Here is a 17,972-nt window from a genome sequence, read left to right as displayed (position 1 = left end):
TACCGTTCACTATTGCATCATTATGTTATTAGATTATAAATTTATAATCCATTCTCTGTTTATCATTAGACGCGTATAACGTTCACAATTCCTCACACGACATGAGAATAACCATGTTTTGGGATCATATTTAACTCATTTAACAACAAGTTTTGTTTAGATTGACTTGTTTGGATTTGACTTGTTTAACATGTTTAATTATACTCAACCTGTTTAATTAAACATGTTGAACTGCTAACCCATTTACAACCCGTGTAATTTATTTATCAAAACTAAACAACTTGATTACAACCTATCAACCCATTTGAGTCGTTTAGAAAATTGGGTTAAACCGGTCATGATTAGATAATCGATTTTAAGCATGTCCGTGATATACATGCTTCTTCATAGTAAACAATGTTAGACGCAATCCATTTACTTACACATGGTTTGATTCAGGTTATGCATACAGGTCAAATTGAAAAGAAAAAAAAGGAGCTTAAAAAGAAACGGACCAAAGGGGTTATAAGTAAGCCGGGTGTAATTTAAGTCCATAAAACCTCTTAAATAATCTTATTAAACAAAAAAAAGTAACAATCTTACTAGAATAATATGATGCCATATTACACATATAACAAATAACTATTACACGTTACCTGCAGAAAAAAGATGATATTCAGACAGATAACTCTGAATTAGAGATCAAAATCCCATCTGTATCTGCATAAAGAAATTCACCATCCAAGATTCTAGTCCCAGCAAATGCAACTGGAACATGTTTCTCACCATGTCCTTTCTTATTAGCTTTCACCGGATGCGAAGCAAGTGCACGAACCCCGATATCACAACTGTTGATCTCATCGACGTCGCGTATGCACCCATTGACCACAATACCCGCCCACCCGTTGTTCTGAGCTTGCACTACAGGATTGCCACCCAGTATGGCGCAGCGCAAGCTTCCACCACCATCAACCACCAGCACCCGGCCGTTGCCCTTTTCTTCAAGAAATTCTCGCACCAAAACGTTGTCTTCAAAAACTCGGAGGGTGACGACTGGACCAGAGAATACTTGGCGCCTTCCGTATATTTGGAAAACTGGCTCCAGTGCACGAAGCTCACCGCTTACAAGCAGTTGCGGGTTTGCATCACATACTTCAGCAGTTGTAACCAAGGCCATCTGCAAGCAAAGAAAACACCAACATTTTTAAACTAAATTGTAAGGCTGCTGATAAAACATACCATGTTCTGTCAGTCAAACAAGACATGATTAAAACCCAACACTGAGAAATGTCACTTCGATTGTATACCAAAGCAATATAAATAATAAAGGGGGAGACTATTCCACACTTGGTGTGTATGTAGATAGTCAGCCCAAAAGGGGTTTTTTATCCTATATGCACACCCTGCAGTGTCCAGCTATGGCCAAAGCGTGGCGTTTTGGTCCGGTCAACCAGACAAAGACTGACGGGTGGGGTCTGTTGACCGGACCAAAACGCCGAGCTTCGGCCGCGTTTTGATCCTGTCAACCAGACACCCGGTCAGTCTTTTGTCTGGTTGACAGGACGCCCTTTTACAGCTAGCCAGCTCATTCTACTTGCATCAACAATAATGATGATATGATTCATTCTTAAATATGCAACAAAACCTACTGAAATCTAGATCTTCAAGTCAACATTTACTGAAATCAGAAAATTACTTTTCACCAATCTCCGATTATCCTTAAAATAGAATCGACAAAGCGAGCTCCTAAAACTACATCAAATTAAACCTAAACGATAACAGGTACTACGTACCCAACCATCGAATGGATATATAAAACCAAACATACATACACGATTTAAAGGAATCAATCGCAGATTCGTGACAAGATTACGCACCTTAGATTGAATATGCAAAGCAGAGCAGTAGATCGAAACGAAGTTTAGATCACCGATGTTTGCCCATTAATAAATCAGGTTTGCCCATTAATAACAGTGAGTCAGTCAATAAATCAGGTTCGTAGAATCTGATTCTGAGGTCGACATGAAGCCCTCTGGATATAGACAGTATTATTATTATTGTTATTATATAATTAATAATTAAAAAATTACCAAAATGTCGTTTGACCAAGTGCATTTGCAAATTTGTCACCTTCCTGCGTCGTTGGACGGTCCTCATAGCCTCGGAAGCGTCCGTCTATCTGTTGATGCGTCCATTTACTACAAGCTGACACGTGTCCGACATGTTCAAGCGTCTCTTGATTATTCTTTATGCGTCGGTAACGCAATGATTCCACGGCTTGCGTCCCTGGTTTCATATCGTTTTTAAAGCGGCAGACGATTCATTTGGCCGACGCACCGTAATGGTCCGGCTAAGGTACCGCAATGGTCCGGCTGACGCTTTTCCCAAGCGTCCCGCAGACGCACCGTAATGGTCTGGCCGACGCTTTAAAAATGACTGGCCGACGCTTTTAAAAGGATAGGCGGACGCTTTAGCTTAGGCCGACGCTTTAAAAATTTCTGGCGGACGCTTTAGAAAGTCTGAACATGTTCAATTTTTAAGGGATCCATTTTTAATTTTTTTAAGTTAAATTTATAAATTTATTGTTTGTTAAACGGTTTGGTTTTGACATATTTATGATCTCCCCATTTAATTATTAACATATAAGACCATAGGTAATGGTTAATGCCCACTAAGGGGCATTTTTCACCACATCATCATCATAATGCCCTTTTAAAAAAGGTGTAATGGTTAATGCCCATTTCATTTATTACTTTCCATTATTTTTCTTCTCTTTGGGCATTATTATAGAAATGCCCCTCACTCTTCATGCCCCTATAATGCCAATGAGTAATGGTGTAAGGGCATTATCAAAATCTTTCATGCCCTTATAAAGCCCCATTACATATGGTCTAATAATTTATTGTTAAACCGTTTCAAGATTTCTTCCCTTATATATACCACCAGTTCTTCATAAAATCCTCATTTTGCATTGAACATCTCATGAAAATTTCCTTTACCTCCGTAGATTTCACACCTTCCAAATATGATCAGACCCCCTGAAATTGATTTTTGTGAAGTTGCTTTAACTGAAGATGACGTTTTCATAAGCTTTAGAATTGTCGTTGTTTTTAATTGACAATACTTGTCTGATGGCACGGGTGTCAGCCGATTTCCCCGTCCTCTACCTCTGATCACTACAAAGTGTTCAAGAGCTCATCTACAAAGAACACTTGATGCATCAAACGGGTTGTTCGACACATGACGGTGAAGAAACTGCGAACAACCCGTCCCAAACCACTTCAGCCAAAGTGTAAACAACGTGTTGATGGAACTTACCATTTCAAGACACATCGTTTATCTTTGGTTGGTGTTTTTGATGCGAATTCCGGAAGCAGAAATAAATTCATTCTTAATTTAATATTTCTGTCCGGATCTTCTAGCCAGAAGGAATTAACAGTTTGACGAAGTTAATCAAAGACTATTTAATTCAGTTGGAAATAGCAGTTTCGCATTTATGTTTGTTTGTAACACGTGATTTCAAATACGTCTTGTAATAAATATCTGTTTTTAGGTTATATTTTTTTTTGTTTTATCGTTTTTTAATGTACTGTTTAGGTTTTATTTTAATTATTAAAATATGATTTTCTTATATAATTATTTTATTTTAGGGAATTGTTTTATAAATTATAGACAAAATTCTAAGGAAATCTCCATTAGTTAACACTGAAAAACGGGAACGGTCTGGCTGACGCAATTGCGAAGTCCCGTTGACGCAATAGAGAAGGCCCGCCGACGCTTTAAAAAAGTTCTGGACGACGCTTTAAATGGTCTGAACGGACGCTTTAGCTTTGTCCGACGACGCTTTAGCTTTGGCCGACGCTTTAGCTTTGGTCGACGCTTTAAATTTTTTGAAATTCAACCCTGTTTATATACACACACTCTTTTGTTCACCATATACAATCTTTTGTTCACCATATCCTCCCCCATTAGTGTTCACAATTCACGGCTTCAAAAAAATGGGCAGACCTCCTGAAAATTATTTTTTCGAATTCAATAAACGGGTTTAAGAAGTCATCTACAACGGACACATATCTCCTCCGGTTTCATTGGATGTGATCGGATTCCCCCTTCCACATGCTCTGCGGGTCGATCAGGTTCAAGAACTCATCTACAACGGACACGTGAAGGGTCTAACGGGTTGTTTCACCAATGTGTTTGCCAGGTCTCCAAGTATCACTGAAGCCGGCGAACCGTTGAAGAAAACGTGAACAACCCGTTACATATCACCTAGGCCAATATAAAGGTGGGTTGATGGAACTTACCGGTTCACGACCCATCTTTATCATTGCTAGGTGTTTCGATGCAAATTCCGGAATCAGATTCCGGATCTCCTACCCCATTTTAAATTTATGGAAGTAGCGGTTTGGTGTATTCTAGTTCAAGTTTTAAATTTATGGAAGTAGCGGATTGGTGTATTCTAGTTCAAATGATTATGTTTGTATTTTTTTTTTGTGTTATGTTTTTTATGTACTTTGTATTCAATCATAATAAAGTTATAAAGTTTACTGATTTACGTTTCAAAATTTTTAGTTCAATTGCAGTAAAATTCAATGAAAAAAAATTATATAATAATGAACTTAACGCGGTTCAGTTTTTGCCAAGGGTTTAAGCTTACGGGATTTGGGCTTTCGGGGTTTGGGTCTAAGGGTTTTGGGCTTACGGGCTTTGGGCTTACGGGGTATGGGTTAAAGGGGTTCAGTTTTTGCCAAGGGGTCTGGCTGACGCAATCGAGAAGTCCTGTTGACGCAATAGAGAAGGCCCACCGACGCTTTAAAAAGGGTCTGGATGACGCTTTAAACAATGGGTAGACCCCCTGTTTTTAGGTTTTTTTTTTGTTTTTTCGGTTTTTTGATGTAATGTTTAGGTTTTATGTTTGTGTGTTAATATAAAAATGGTGTAAACGTAAAATAGTAAAATTATTTTGTTGTTTAACCGGAAACAGATTAAATATTAAAATATGATTTTCTTATATAATTATTTTATTTTAGGGAATTGTTTTATTATAGATGGGAACGGTCTGGCTGACGCAATCGAGAAGTCCCGCTGACGCAATAAAGAAAGCCCGCCGACGCAAAAGGAAGTCCCGCCGACGCAGAAGGAAAGTACCGCCGCAAGCGGAAGTCCCACCGACGCGAAAGGGAAGTCCCGCCGATGCAGAAGGGAAGTCTCGCCGACGCAAAAGGAATCAACGTACCGTACGGACTGACGCAACCTGATGGACGCTTTAAAATCGTACGAAGGACGGATAAATCACATGTGGACGCTTTAGATTGTATACGGATTTCATAAACTTTGACTTTTTTAAATAGGCAGTACTGGGGCCCAGGAAGTATTACTAGTAAGAAAATTAAACAAGAGATATCACGTGTGATTTTACTCTCAATTATGGGTTTTAGATTTGTTGTATACCTTGGTGGAAACTGGAAAGTTATTAATAACAACATGGAATATGTTGTTGATTGTCAATCAGTAAGACGTCTTTTAGAAATCCCGAACAGTAATATTTCGTATACTGAATTTGTAAGATATCTTTTTGAGATTTTTGGTGTTCAAAATATCACACGTTTATCATATAAATTGTCATCTTTTACTGATCCCATTGATTTAACTAATGATTATGATCTTTTTTTTTCCAGCTTATTGAAAAAAATCCCCATGAGCTTTTTAAGTTATATGTAGTTCAAGAAATTGGCGTTGGTTCGTCTTCTGGAAGTCAACGCACTAATTTCAAATGCCCCAACTTAAACGATAATGTTTTTGAAAATAATGAGTTTAATTATTGTGATAAAGGTAGTTTTGATTCTGAAAAGCAATCACCTGTTTCTTTTAATGTTATAGAAAAAGTTGGGTCACATAGTCGGTTAAAAGAAGGGTATCTTTTTAGAAACAAAGAAGAGATGAAAATCGAACTAGGAAGATTATGTCTTGAAGAATGTTTCGAATATAAAGTAATAAGGTCATCAAAAACAGGTTATGTCGCATCATGTGTAAATGACGACTGCGAGTGGCTTTTTAGAGCTTATAGTCGTCAATCTAGTGATGTATTTTATATTAAATATTTTAACAACAAACATACATGTTCTAAAACGCAGACGCATCCATGTCTGCGTCAAGCAAACCCGAGTGTTGTTGGAAGTTACGTAAAAGAACAATTGAAGGAAGGCGGTCGCGTTTACCGAGCTACTGATATCGTTAAAGATTTTAGACAAATTTTTCAAGTGAATTTATCTTACATGCAAGCTTGGCGGGGTAAATGTAACGCGTTAGAAAATCTGCAAGGAACTTTGGAAAATTCTTTTGCCGAACTTCCATTATATTGTCACAATTTGAAGAAGGCAAATCCAGGAACAGTGATACATATATTGACAGACAACGAGAGTCGTTTTGAAATGTTATTTGTCGCCATTGGTGCTGTGGTAATTTTTGTCCTAAATGTACATAAAAAATTTTTGATATAAATTTTGCTAGATATTTATATTTTTTTTATCTTTCAGGTTCGGACTTTTATTAACAACTTAAGACCTGTTGTTATCATAGACGCGGCTCATTTGAAAGGGGAGTTTAAAGGCACAATGTTTTTAGCAGTTTCCATGGATGGAAACAATCAGATTTTGCCTATCGGCTACGACATTGGTAAATCTGAGGACGGGCAGTCCTGGACCTGGTTCTTGTCCAAATTAAGAGAGTGTATCGGTTGTCATCCGGATTTAGCCATCATATCTGATCGTGCAAACTCCATTCACTTAGCCATACGTGATGTTTTTCCAGAAGCCTTTCACGGCCTGTGTTGCCGGCATTTGATGGTCAATCTTCGATTACCGTCTAACAAGAAAAAGGAACACGGGAGCCTCTGGTGGAAGACTTGTAAATCCTATAGGATGTCCGATTTCGAAGAATCGTTCGACGCGCTTTGTGCAGCTATACCGAGAATTCGACAGACTCTTATAAGCATTGGTTTTCATAAATGGTCTAGAGCACACTGTACTGGAAAAAGATATCATTATATGACATCTAACAGTGCGGAGTCTATAAATGCTCTATCTAGACACCAGAGGAAAATGCCAATAACCCAACTGGTCGAATTTTTCGACACTCTGTACAAGGTTGGTTTTATAATCGCCGAAATCAGGGTATCCATGGTAAGCAATTGCTTACAGAATGGGCTGAGAAAAAAATAGAAAAAAAAATATGCAAGTCTCGGACGTGGACGGTTGATGGCATTAGAACAAATACTTTTGACGTTGAAGACGGGAAAAAAGGGGCCTTGTCGACGTCTCGAACCAAACATGCAGTTGTCGGGTGTGGCAGGTATCTGGGTTTCCGTGTGGCCATGTGATTGCCGTTTCCAGATTTCTAGGTGAAACGAGTTACAGTCAATATGCGTTTTCTTGTTATAGCAATGAAGTTTACAAGAGAACGTATGAGGAAGCGGTATATCCACTGCCGCATAAATTTGAATGGGAAGTACCTGATGACCTTATTAATCTTCTGCCACCGCGCATTACTAAACGTCAAGCGGGTCATCCAAAGGAGGGGAAAAGAATCTTATCTATCGGAGAGGAACCCACTCGTTTATATTGTAGTAGGTGTAAAACGTATGACCATCATCGTGACAGTTGCACACTCCCCATTCCTTCCCAGAAATCTTCGCATCGAGGTTCAAAGAAAAAATCGTCTACCAATCCTGAGGTTGTTCAAGTTGAACCAGAAGAGTTTCAGGAATATGTATTTCAAAATACCTATCCGTCATATAATCTTGGTGACTTTTAATGTTTATTTAATACATTAAATTTTTTATTAATTAATTTACTACAAACCATTCACATTCACACATATATATATGCATGCATAGAACCATTCAACTTTGTTCATATCAAACAAACCCTTTCAAGTGTTGAATACCAAAACGAATTCATTCAAGAAAAATGTCTACCTCATCCGAAAATTGGTCCAAAGAAGAAGACGTAGAATTGGCGACGTCTTACGCCGAAGTGGCTGATTTAGCTTTATATGCTAGCATGAACGAGGCATTTTGGGAGCGGGTTTACCATCATTTTTGCCGCAATATTGTGCAGACAACCCGTCAATTGGATGAAGTTAAGAGGCGGGGTACTTTACTCTACTTAAGATGTTCCTTGTTTTCTTCGATTTACAACAAGGTTCCAAATCTTGATAGTGATCGTTCTAAAAGTGAACTTATCAAAGAGGCGTGCTTTGACTACGCCGAGAAATACGATGAGGTGTTCGAACACGTGGATGCTTGGGAAATTATCAAAGATCAAATCTGAAGACGAAATTTACTTTAAAATTTGTGTTTTCATGTTTTATTTATCGTTTATGTTAATGTTTATGTCTAATTGTTTATGTTAATGTTTATGTATTGTTTCTTAGTTGTAACCTTAAAACAAATGGTTTGGTATAAGTTTTAACAATTATTTTAACACTGCTAAAACGGGTCTTCCCGGTGTAGCCCGCCCCGTATCATTTAACGGAATGAAAGTCCCACGTGAGGTTTTCATCTCAGCCCGGTCCGTTTGCCAATCAACACTCGGGGCTGGCAGAAACGGGACTACGAACTGGCTTCTGAGGGGTGATTATACAAAAAAAAAATAAAAAAAAAACGCAAAACATATTACTAAAACAAATAATTAAAAAAGTCCTAATAAACGGCTTCTAGATGTTAAATCAAAAAGACTATAAATACAATACCTTAATCCGGAAATAAATTTTTGTTAGCCGCATCGACTATCATTTGGCTAGTAGACGCCATATCAAAAGTGTCTTCCAAAATACTATCATAGAATTTGATCGCGAGCTTGTGTCGCATTTGCATTGCGGTTTCTTTTGGTTGTTCATGTTGATGAAACAGAGGTTGATTGTTAATCAACCTCTCCATGAAAATACATACCCAAACGCCACAATCACCTAAGGATCCGAATTGTTGAGGGACATTATCTGGGTAAACAACCCTGAACGGGAATGACAATGACCGTCCCTTGTCATCATAGTAATCGTTCATTCGCAACCACGAGTCGAATGCAAAATTGGTATGACATATGACTTGTGTTCTCTCTTGTCTATTGAAGACCAATCGAGCAAACTGTAGGTTTAAAAAAATGAAAGGATTACTAAACATCGGATACAACACTTAAAAAGATAAATCACACTAACCTATCATATATCGTTAACGTTTTGTCGTGGAGGTGGAAAACTCCCAAGAACCAATGCTTGTTTAGTACGTTCAACGGAACATAAACCTACATATATTCGACGAACTGAATCAAAAATAAACCAAAGAAAATACTTATAACTAAAAATTAATTTTTTTGTTACCTCGTCAACTTGGTCAATTCGTGGCAAGGGCTCCAATGAGCCATCAAAATAATACTTAAAAACATTCTTCGTTCCTGAGTAAAAAAGCGACCATTGGAAATGAGGTGGTAAAATACACCAACGGTCGGTTTTCTGTCTCGAGTTATACAAGTCTATCATGCAAGCATAGATGTGCTGTAAAACAATAGAGTGTTAAATATAATACAAATTAGAATATAAATGTTTTTTTACGTAACAAAATTGGTTCTTACATCATCGTCTAACCAACCGCTCCGCTTTACGCCTAGCAAACAAAGCCAAAACTCGGGGCCAACTTCTGTCCCAATTGTAAGGCCAAGTTTTCGAACCCTCTCCTCACCTTTTTCAACTGCTGCTTGCTCTTTTTCGGCCCACTCCTTTATTTGTTTTATTTTTTTTCCCGGCGGAACTTCTTTAACTTCTTTCCGCTTTTTCCTACCCGCCACTTTGTTCATCAAAGGTGAGAGCAACCAGGAGCTCGGCTTTGATAACCTATCAGATTTTCTAGTCTCGGCCACTTCAATATCCTCTATCTGCTGCAAAAAATAATACCTCGTTATAAATCATTTTCAGAATTTTTACTTGTTGATAATTTACATATGAAAGTTACTCACTTTTTCACTACTCGGATGCAACTTGTCGGTCTTCACATGATAATCGTTACAATTGTCATTTGCACCACACGAGACCGCATCAACCTAAAATAAAAAATTATTTTTAACAATGAAAACATTATTTCTATGTTATTCAAAGTTACCTTTTCAGTAGCGTTAGATGCTCCATCTGCTTCCTTAGAAATTGTCGGCTGTAAAAAACATTACAATATAAGATATAGTACGTAAGAAGTGATTGATAAAGAAATAAGTTGATTAGTGTTACCTCCGGCTTCACTAGCTTAGCCAACCTCTGGTAGTTTTCCTCAAACCGATCGTCTAGAAGCTTTTGAAAATTTTCTATCAAAAAATTTTGTGTTTCATCATCAAGATTACACCCACCGAGCGATTTTCCACTTCTTTTTTTTCTTGAATGTGTGGATGCATTCAGGTTATAATGACCTTCCGAACCGGAAAACCCTTCGACCTTGCCATGAAAACCATCATTGCCTCCATCGTTGCCTCCATCAACCTTGCCATCAAAACCCTCTAAACAATCATTGTCTCCACCATCTACCTCCATATTTTCAAACACATGTCGTTCAAAAGACGGTTGCATTTTTTCTCACACATGTCGTTCAAAAGACGGTTGCATTTTTTCTGAGGCTAGTTTTATTAAACCAAAACTGACTATGTGTTGCAAACTCGAGCCGAACCACATGCTATCCGACTCTTCGCTGGTGGGAACTAAATCACAGCTTGGAAAATATTCATCAATCTGCATTTAATTAAAACAAAACATTCACAAAGTACTCATAAAATATATAATATATCCAAGTAAATAAAAATTCCAAAGACAATACCATTGTCGAATCTTGAATAATCCGATTCATAGAATTCCATGCTAGCCTCTTTCCTGCGGCCCAACTCAAAAATCTCGGACTTTTTGGAGCGATATAAAATCCATCCCGAGATTTGAATTCAGGAAAACTTTCTAAAATCCAAAACTGCAATATAAAATAAGTATACCTAATTAAAAAAACCTTTCAAAAACCCTTGTAACACCTCGTAAAAATCATACCCAATGAAATAAAGACACGTGTCATGTAAGATGAACGTGTCAGAAAACCGGATCGAGTAAAAGATGTATGGTAGGATTTTAAAAGGGGCGACATGTTATTAACTACCTCTGAGCGGCCTAATTATAAATCCCAAACCTTATTATATAAACATCTGATTTATATAAATTACAAATCTGGCTACCCTTAGAAATAAATGATTAATAACTCAAGGAAATGAATATTATGGGTGCTTTCTACGAAATCATGTTCAAGACTTTCCCACAAGAATCCAAGATGGCAATTGTGCATGGCAAAGACATGCAAAGCCTGATGCCATGGTCCCTTCACTGAAAAGAAAAGCATAAGATTCGGAAATTTCAAAGTTGCATGGTCAAAGCTTGGAAGTTTTCAAGTTTTTGGATTCTGGTCATCGGATACGGACCGTATGGCTTTAGGCTTACGTCCGCAAGCTCTGCAACTGGGCGATATAAGCCAGGGTCGGTTACGGACCGCATCCGTCTGAGCATACGGTCCGCAAGAGGTGCATACGGACCGCAAGGACTTTTGCTTACAGTCCGTAAGTCTGTCGCTGGCAGCAGAAATTGGACAGCTGCCTGTTCAGCCTGTTGCACCGCCTTACTTAAGTGGTTTTCGAATTCAGGGGCTTGCAACTGGTTTTTGGCATTTTAGGGACACATGGAAACATCTGGTTTCAGTCCTAGACTTAGGTGTAAGAAGATCATGCAATTTTGTTCACTATATAAAGGGCCATTGGTTGCAACATTGAACTTGCTCATTTGCAATTCGTTCAAGTGTTCTCTGGAGCTCTCTGATCATCAAGCAAGCCTTCTTAAGATCCCTAATCATACTTAGGACCTTTGTAAGTGTCCTTAACCCTTCCTAATTCAGTTTAGCTTAGTTAATTAGCTAAAAGTCAAACCATCGTAATTAAGGTTTGACTTCGAGATTACTCATAATTTATTCAGTCAAATCTCGAATTAAAAATACCTATGAGTGGGTAATTTTGTGGGTAATAAACCCTTAAAAGGGTACTCTCTGATTCCCACTCTAACTAGGTCAATTGTCGGGTCAAAGTTAACTTTAAAAAGTCAACAGAAAGCTTATTTTCAAATTAATGCATAATTAACAATGTAGAAGCCATGCAACTTGTTTTATCATTAATATAACTTGGTAATTAATGTAAGAACATGTCTAAACATGTTCACCCTGACAATTTTCAGTTTAGGCTCGGTTCGGGACCGAAAATCGAATAGTTTGACTTCTGCTTTGACTTTCAGTTCTGACCCATTTAAGCATAGTTTAGATGTGCCTTAGAGCTTATTTAGGACTAGGTTTCATGTTAGTATAACCTAGTCCTAAATAAGTGATTTATAAGCTTGCACCTAAAATTTGACATCAGTTTGAGGTCTAGATTAGGAGTTATGCTCATTAGCGTAAATGAAAAGCTTTTTATGAATTAAACGGCGTAATTAGCATATATCCTATCTAAACCCAATTTTTTATATCAAAATTTTTACCCACTGATGTAATATAATATTTTAGGATTTTTGAAGATTTTTATTTATTTTTAGGCTGAGCATAACATAGAGTTCTAAGCTTGATTAGGTTATTGTCGGTTTTGCCCTTTTGGGCTATAAAATGAGTTTTACAAATCCTTTTGATACCAAACCTTTTTCTACTGATCTAATATGATAAATAAATTATTTTGAGCCTTTTGGAATAATGAAAATATCAGCTTTCCTTTGAAAACCCGGAAATGGCTCCAAATCGCCTTTTTAAGCGTTTTTAACGCATAGTATGTATTAAAACTATTTTAAACTTATAAGGTTTGATTCTACTGATATATTCAGTAAATTTTTATATTTTAATAGTAAGCAAAAGTTTTAAACTTAGGTTTCCGGTTTTGACCTTTTAGGCTTATGTGAAATTACCAAAATGCCCCTACGGTGGATAGTAAGGTTTTAATTAATAAAATTCACATATATATGATACCATACTGTTATAACTTATTAAATTAAGTATATTTACTGATTAAATCAGACCTGTAACTCATATTAATATTTAAACTCTTTTATAACCTTTTAAATGACCAAAATGCCCTTACGGGGCATAGTTTGAGTTTAAAATCATTTTGGGCATAATAGAAGATATCTTACTGATGTCACAATATATTTAAAGCATATTAACTTAGGAAACTTGTATGTGATTCATTTGGTTACCCGTTACGCACCTTTCGCGTTCGGATCGGCTTATGTAACTAGTTTGCATATATTAGCCGAAACGGGTCAAATCATATCATTTTTGTCTCAAAATCCAGAATGTGTTTAGTTTACCCATTTTATACAAGTCTCTAAACTTGTCGGGTCTAAATCACAATCTATTCCGGTCTTCGCTTAATCATGCGTTTGAACCGTATCTATCTTTAAAACTAACCGGTCTAAGCTTAGGCTAAATTAAAGACCCGTTAGGAATCTAATAGGTTATTATAAACCTTCGTTCCAGAATAAGAGACCCGGTAGAAGCTACGTGCACTTGCTTATTGTGATTATTACTTGCAAAGGTAAATACTTTTAACTTATTTTCCTTATCCGGGCTTGGGGTACGGTATATAAAATACCGCTTGGTCGGGCATTTGACCTTAATCGTTTGGTGGTTAAGTATTATCAAGATGACCTATTTAAAAATTTGTTTTGTTTGCTTAACGCCTTTGGTAGTTTTAATGACCATGTCCCGGATATCCTTGGCATCATTCATAGATTGGCCACGACCTTAGCACACGGGTGTAGGCGTACACCCGTAAGTGCATTTATAATTAACAAAGTATAACCACCGGTTACGAGAATAACTCGCCGCGGGATTATACCATGTGGTGTGTCTATTAATCTTTAACCCGGCATGAACCGGGCAACTGAACGCATAACAAACATGTAATTCTTTTACAAGATTATTTACAAATAATTATCCCAAGTTATAAAATCTTTTGTGCCATGTGCATTCAAATCAATTTTCAAACATTTTCAAAATGAGTCAGTTAAATTGTATTTACCAGTGCAAACTGACGTATTTTCCCAAAAAGGTTAAGTGTAGGTACTACTCGTAATAGGCTGGCCTCTCCTTAGCATCAATAAGAGTTTCGCAAGCTTGGATGCATTAAGTCTGTTGAACAAGTTTCCTCTTTATTTTGATCCGCCTGTGGATCTGTTTCAACTATTTGTGATACTTAGTATTACAATTTTATTTGGTTGAAATAAATCTATCTTTTGCTTCCGCTGTGCATTTAAATTTGTGTTGTTTGACTATGATGATATCAACTACGTCACGATACTCCCCATCGGGCCCACCGGTAATATGTGGAAATATCGGGGCATGACAGGTTGGTATCAGAGCCAACACTGAGTGAATTAAACACTAGCCTTTTGTGTTTAATCTCAGTTACACGGATTGCACATTCCTCTATCCTCGAGTCTAGACAAATAACAGAGGAAAAATTCTGTTTTGTTTTATTTTTGTCTTTCATATATATATATATATATATATATATATATATATATATATATATATATATATATATATATATATATATTCCTGTTATTATCTTTGTTTATGTTGATAGGTTTGACAATGCCGCCATGATTCCGGAGAGGCAGAGGCAAGGCCACGGTGACGGGCCATGATCACGAGGCTGGGCCTTCCTACCGGCGCACACCATCAATTACCATGAGCACCAGTCCCCAAGAGCCTTGGAGGACTTACATTGAACCTGGGAGGCGATCCGTCTCCCTAAGCTCCTCACCATCATACCTTCATTCTTTTGGGCCTCAGTCCGAGAATAAGCCCAACAACCCCCAACCTTCATTCATACCTCTTCAGCGATCGAATTCGCACCACTCTTTCAACCCGACTAACTACATTCAAGAACCCATGGATATGGACGAAGACTCAGACCCCGTCGAGCTTGCAACCGGAACCCCAAACCATCCCATCGAAATCTCTGATGGGTCTTCTTTTCATGGATCACCCTATCGTGGTCCAGACAGTTACCAAGCGAGGTTCAACCAGTTTGAGTGGTATTTTACCCCCTCTGAGCACTCGTCTCCATACCACCACCACCAGCAGCAACAACAGCAGGATCCTTCCGAGGATTCTCGATTTGTGGCAGTCACTCCGCCGCCACCACCACCAGTACAGCAGCCGCCTCCGGAACCACCGAGGCAGAGAAGATCAAACGCACGGATGTCCGTGCGAGGAGGAGTCCGCATCAGCACTCCTCAACCCTCGAGTGGCATCCACTACCCGCCACTCCAAGAAGAAGAACCACAGATGGGGGGACCATCAAACCCCGTCACGGAAATAAGCTCTGCGCCTGTAGCGCCACCATCGGGTTTTGATAACCCTGTTGGTGCAGTTGTCTGTCGACTACATCTTAGTTCGAGTCTTACTTTAGGGTTGATTGAATAGGGCACGGAAATCAAGAAATATGTAATTGAAAGTGATTTCACCCCAAATGACATGTGGTCATTTGGAGCGAAACCTCTAATCATCCTGATTTCGCCTGAGTTAGTAGGAAGTTAATTTCGCTCATATATGTAAAGTTGATTTCGCTCCTATTGACTCTGCGTCATTACGAGCGAAATCACAAGCCTATATAAAGGCAATCATGAGCGAAATCAGATAGAGAGAAGTTAGTGGTCTAGTCTTGTTTCCGACGCCGAGGTGCTGTCGAAGTGTCTTCGCATCTGTAACAGCTTTATAATCAATACAAGAGACAATTAATAGTGAAATCAAGCTAAACAAAGACTGAATCAATGAATTCCGCCTCTGATTCAGTCTGAGCACTCTTCTGATCGACTCGTTAGGTCGTTTCACGATCCTACAAACCCAATCCCTGCATACGTCGGTTCAGCGGCGTATAACCCATTTGAGCAGCCGGCCCATACAAATTACAACTATGCGGATGTTGATCCTTATCAGGCAGCGTGGGACTACAACGCTCTTCATCCTGAAAGGCCCTATGGTGGTCCTTGGACCACTGGGTACCCACCGTATGTGTACCAGCATCCGCCACCTCCTCAACCACTGTATCAGCCACCGCCGCGGCCGCAACTGATCCCGCCAGAATGCCAACAAGAGGTTCTCGATAGATTGGACCAAGTTGAGCGGGAAGTTCAAGAAGACCGCAGGGAACGTCAAGGCTTCTTCAAGGGTTTGGCAGACCTACTCAAAGGGAAGTCCAAGAGAAGGGATTATTGAAGATCCTTATTTGTTTATTTATTTAGTTGTAATCAAGTCCCTGCGTGGACTTTTGTTTCTGCACTCAGCCCCTGCGTGGGCTTGTCTTTTGTATTCTGCCCTTGCGTGGGCATGTCTTTCTGTTAACCCCTGCGTGGGTATGTTTGTTTATTTCGCCCCTACGTGGGCATGTTATTTCTTAGAAGTCCCGTTTAGGGCAAAATTTGTACTGTTCGAATTGATAATGGAATGGTTTAATTTTAATTTTTTATATTTATTTATTGTTAGTGATATGCATAAACATAAAACATAAAATAAATGAAAATAACATTCATATTAAAAGATCTACCATTATAATAAAATGGCAAAATCTAAAAAGAACAAGACCTAGCCATGTGTCACCTTAAGACATGGCCAAGATGGTAGTTCCATAATTAGATTCAGATCCATATTAACACCTCAATTTAGGATTATTCTGCGATAAATATTAAAAGAATCTTAAAGGTAAAACCTAGTCTATATGGCGTTGCAGACAGGGCCAAAATGGTAAAACCTACATAAAAGATTCCAAATCTTGTTAACATCTGAAAGTATGTTAACATTCTTGACAAAACGTGATTCGCTAAAATCACATAAGTCATCTTTATTTTGGATTATTCCAAATTTCCCTTATTTTATAACCATCCCTTATGGATGAAGTGCCTACGGGCTAAAATTAATGTCCTTGGGACTAAAGACAGTAGTAGCCTACAACTCCCTGTCTAGAAAAAGGTAATGAACTTTGATTCAAACCTTAAATACCTTGATTCTGTAAAAATCTTGGTTTATAAATTAAATCTGTCTGTATGACTAGGCTTTTCGTGTTATTATTAAATTATAATATAGGATTGTAATAAAGGTCCTGAATATATAAACAATTAACAAATTAACCCAAAATGGATATTAAAACCATGGTTAATAATTCATAAAACACTGTAAAAGCTTCTAAATAAACATTGTCCATTATTTTCTTATATGTAGCACTTCAAGCTACATGGCTGGGTCTGATGAGGTAAACAGTCATCCGGTAGAAAACCATGAAAACGCTAAGATACATGTGACCGGAGCAGAACTGCAAGCATTAGTAGATAATGCTGTTGCAAAAGCTATGGAGCGGCAGTATAGTGAATCTAGTGGGGCTCGAAGTAGGACCCTATCTACACCGCATTCCAAGCCTAAGACTCATTCTGAGGCTCACAGCAAGCCACCCTCTAAGAAAGAAGAGTCAAAGAAAGACGATGATCGACATTCCTCAAACCAAAACAGTGTTCCGTCCAAAAGGATAGTATTTGATGACAAACCACATACTAAAGGTTGCACCTATAAATACTTTGTTTCTTGCAAACCCCGGGATTTCACTGGGGAGAAAGGGGCAGTGGATTGCATGACTTGGTTGGATGAGATGGACACTGTGGTAGATATTAGTGGATGTGCTGAAAGGGATATTGTAAAGTTTGTATCTCAGTCTTTCAAGGGTGAGGCCCTAGCCTGGTGGAGGTCGTTGATTCAAGCTACCGGGAAGATTCCATTGTACAATATGACATAGGATCAATTTGTCACTCTCATCAAGGAGAACTACTGCCCTCAGCATGAGGTGGAAAAGATTGAGTCTGATTTCCTATCGTTGGTTATGAAGAACCGGGATTGCCAAGCTTAC

The 17,972-nt window shown here is 38.2% G+C and overlaps 1 protein-coding gene across 1 annotated transcript; it reads right to left on the bottom strand.

Annotated features, from left to right (window-relative positions):
• Nucleotides 1–523: 523 nt before the first annotated feature.
• Nucleotides 524–2,007, bottom strand: LOC110878014 (putative 4-hydroxy-4-methyl-2-oxoglutarate aldolase 2). The gene is made up of 2 exons (XM_022126264.2): nt 1,857–2,007; nt 524–1,156 (listed from the first exon to the last, which is right to left on the bottom strand). The coding sequence occupies exon 2, from the start codon at nt 1,154–1,156 to the stop codon at nt 656–658; it is 501 nt and encodes a 166-aa protein (XP_021981956.1). The 5' UTR covers nt 1,857–2,007; the 3' UTR covers nt 524–655.
• Nucleotides 2,008–17,972: the final 15,965 nt, after the last annotated feature.

The sequence above is a fragment of the Helianthus annuus genome, chromosome 9 (assembly GCF_002127325.2).
Source record: "Helianthus annuus cultivar XRQ/B chromosome 9, HanXRQr2.0-SUNRISE, whole genome shotgun sequence".
In the NCBI taxonomy this organism is placed as follows: domain Eukaryota; kingdom Viridiplantae; phylum Streptophyta; class Magnoliopsida; order Asterales; family Asteraceae; genus Helianthus; species Helianthus annuus.
Note: the sequence above shows the minus strand (reverse complement) of the source record. Positions and strands in the feature narration are given on the sequence as shown.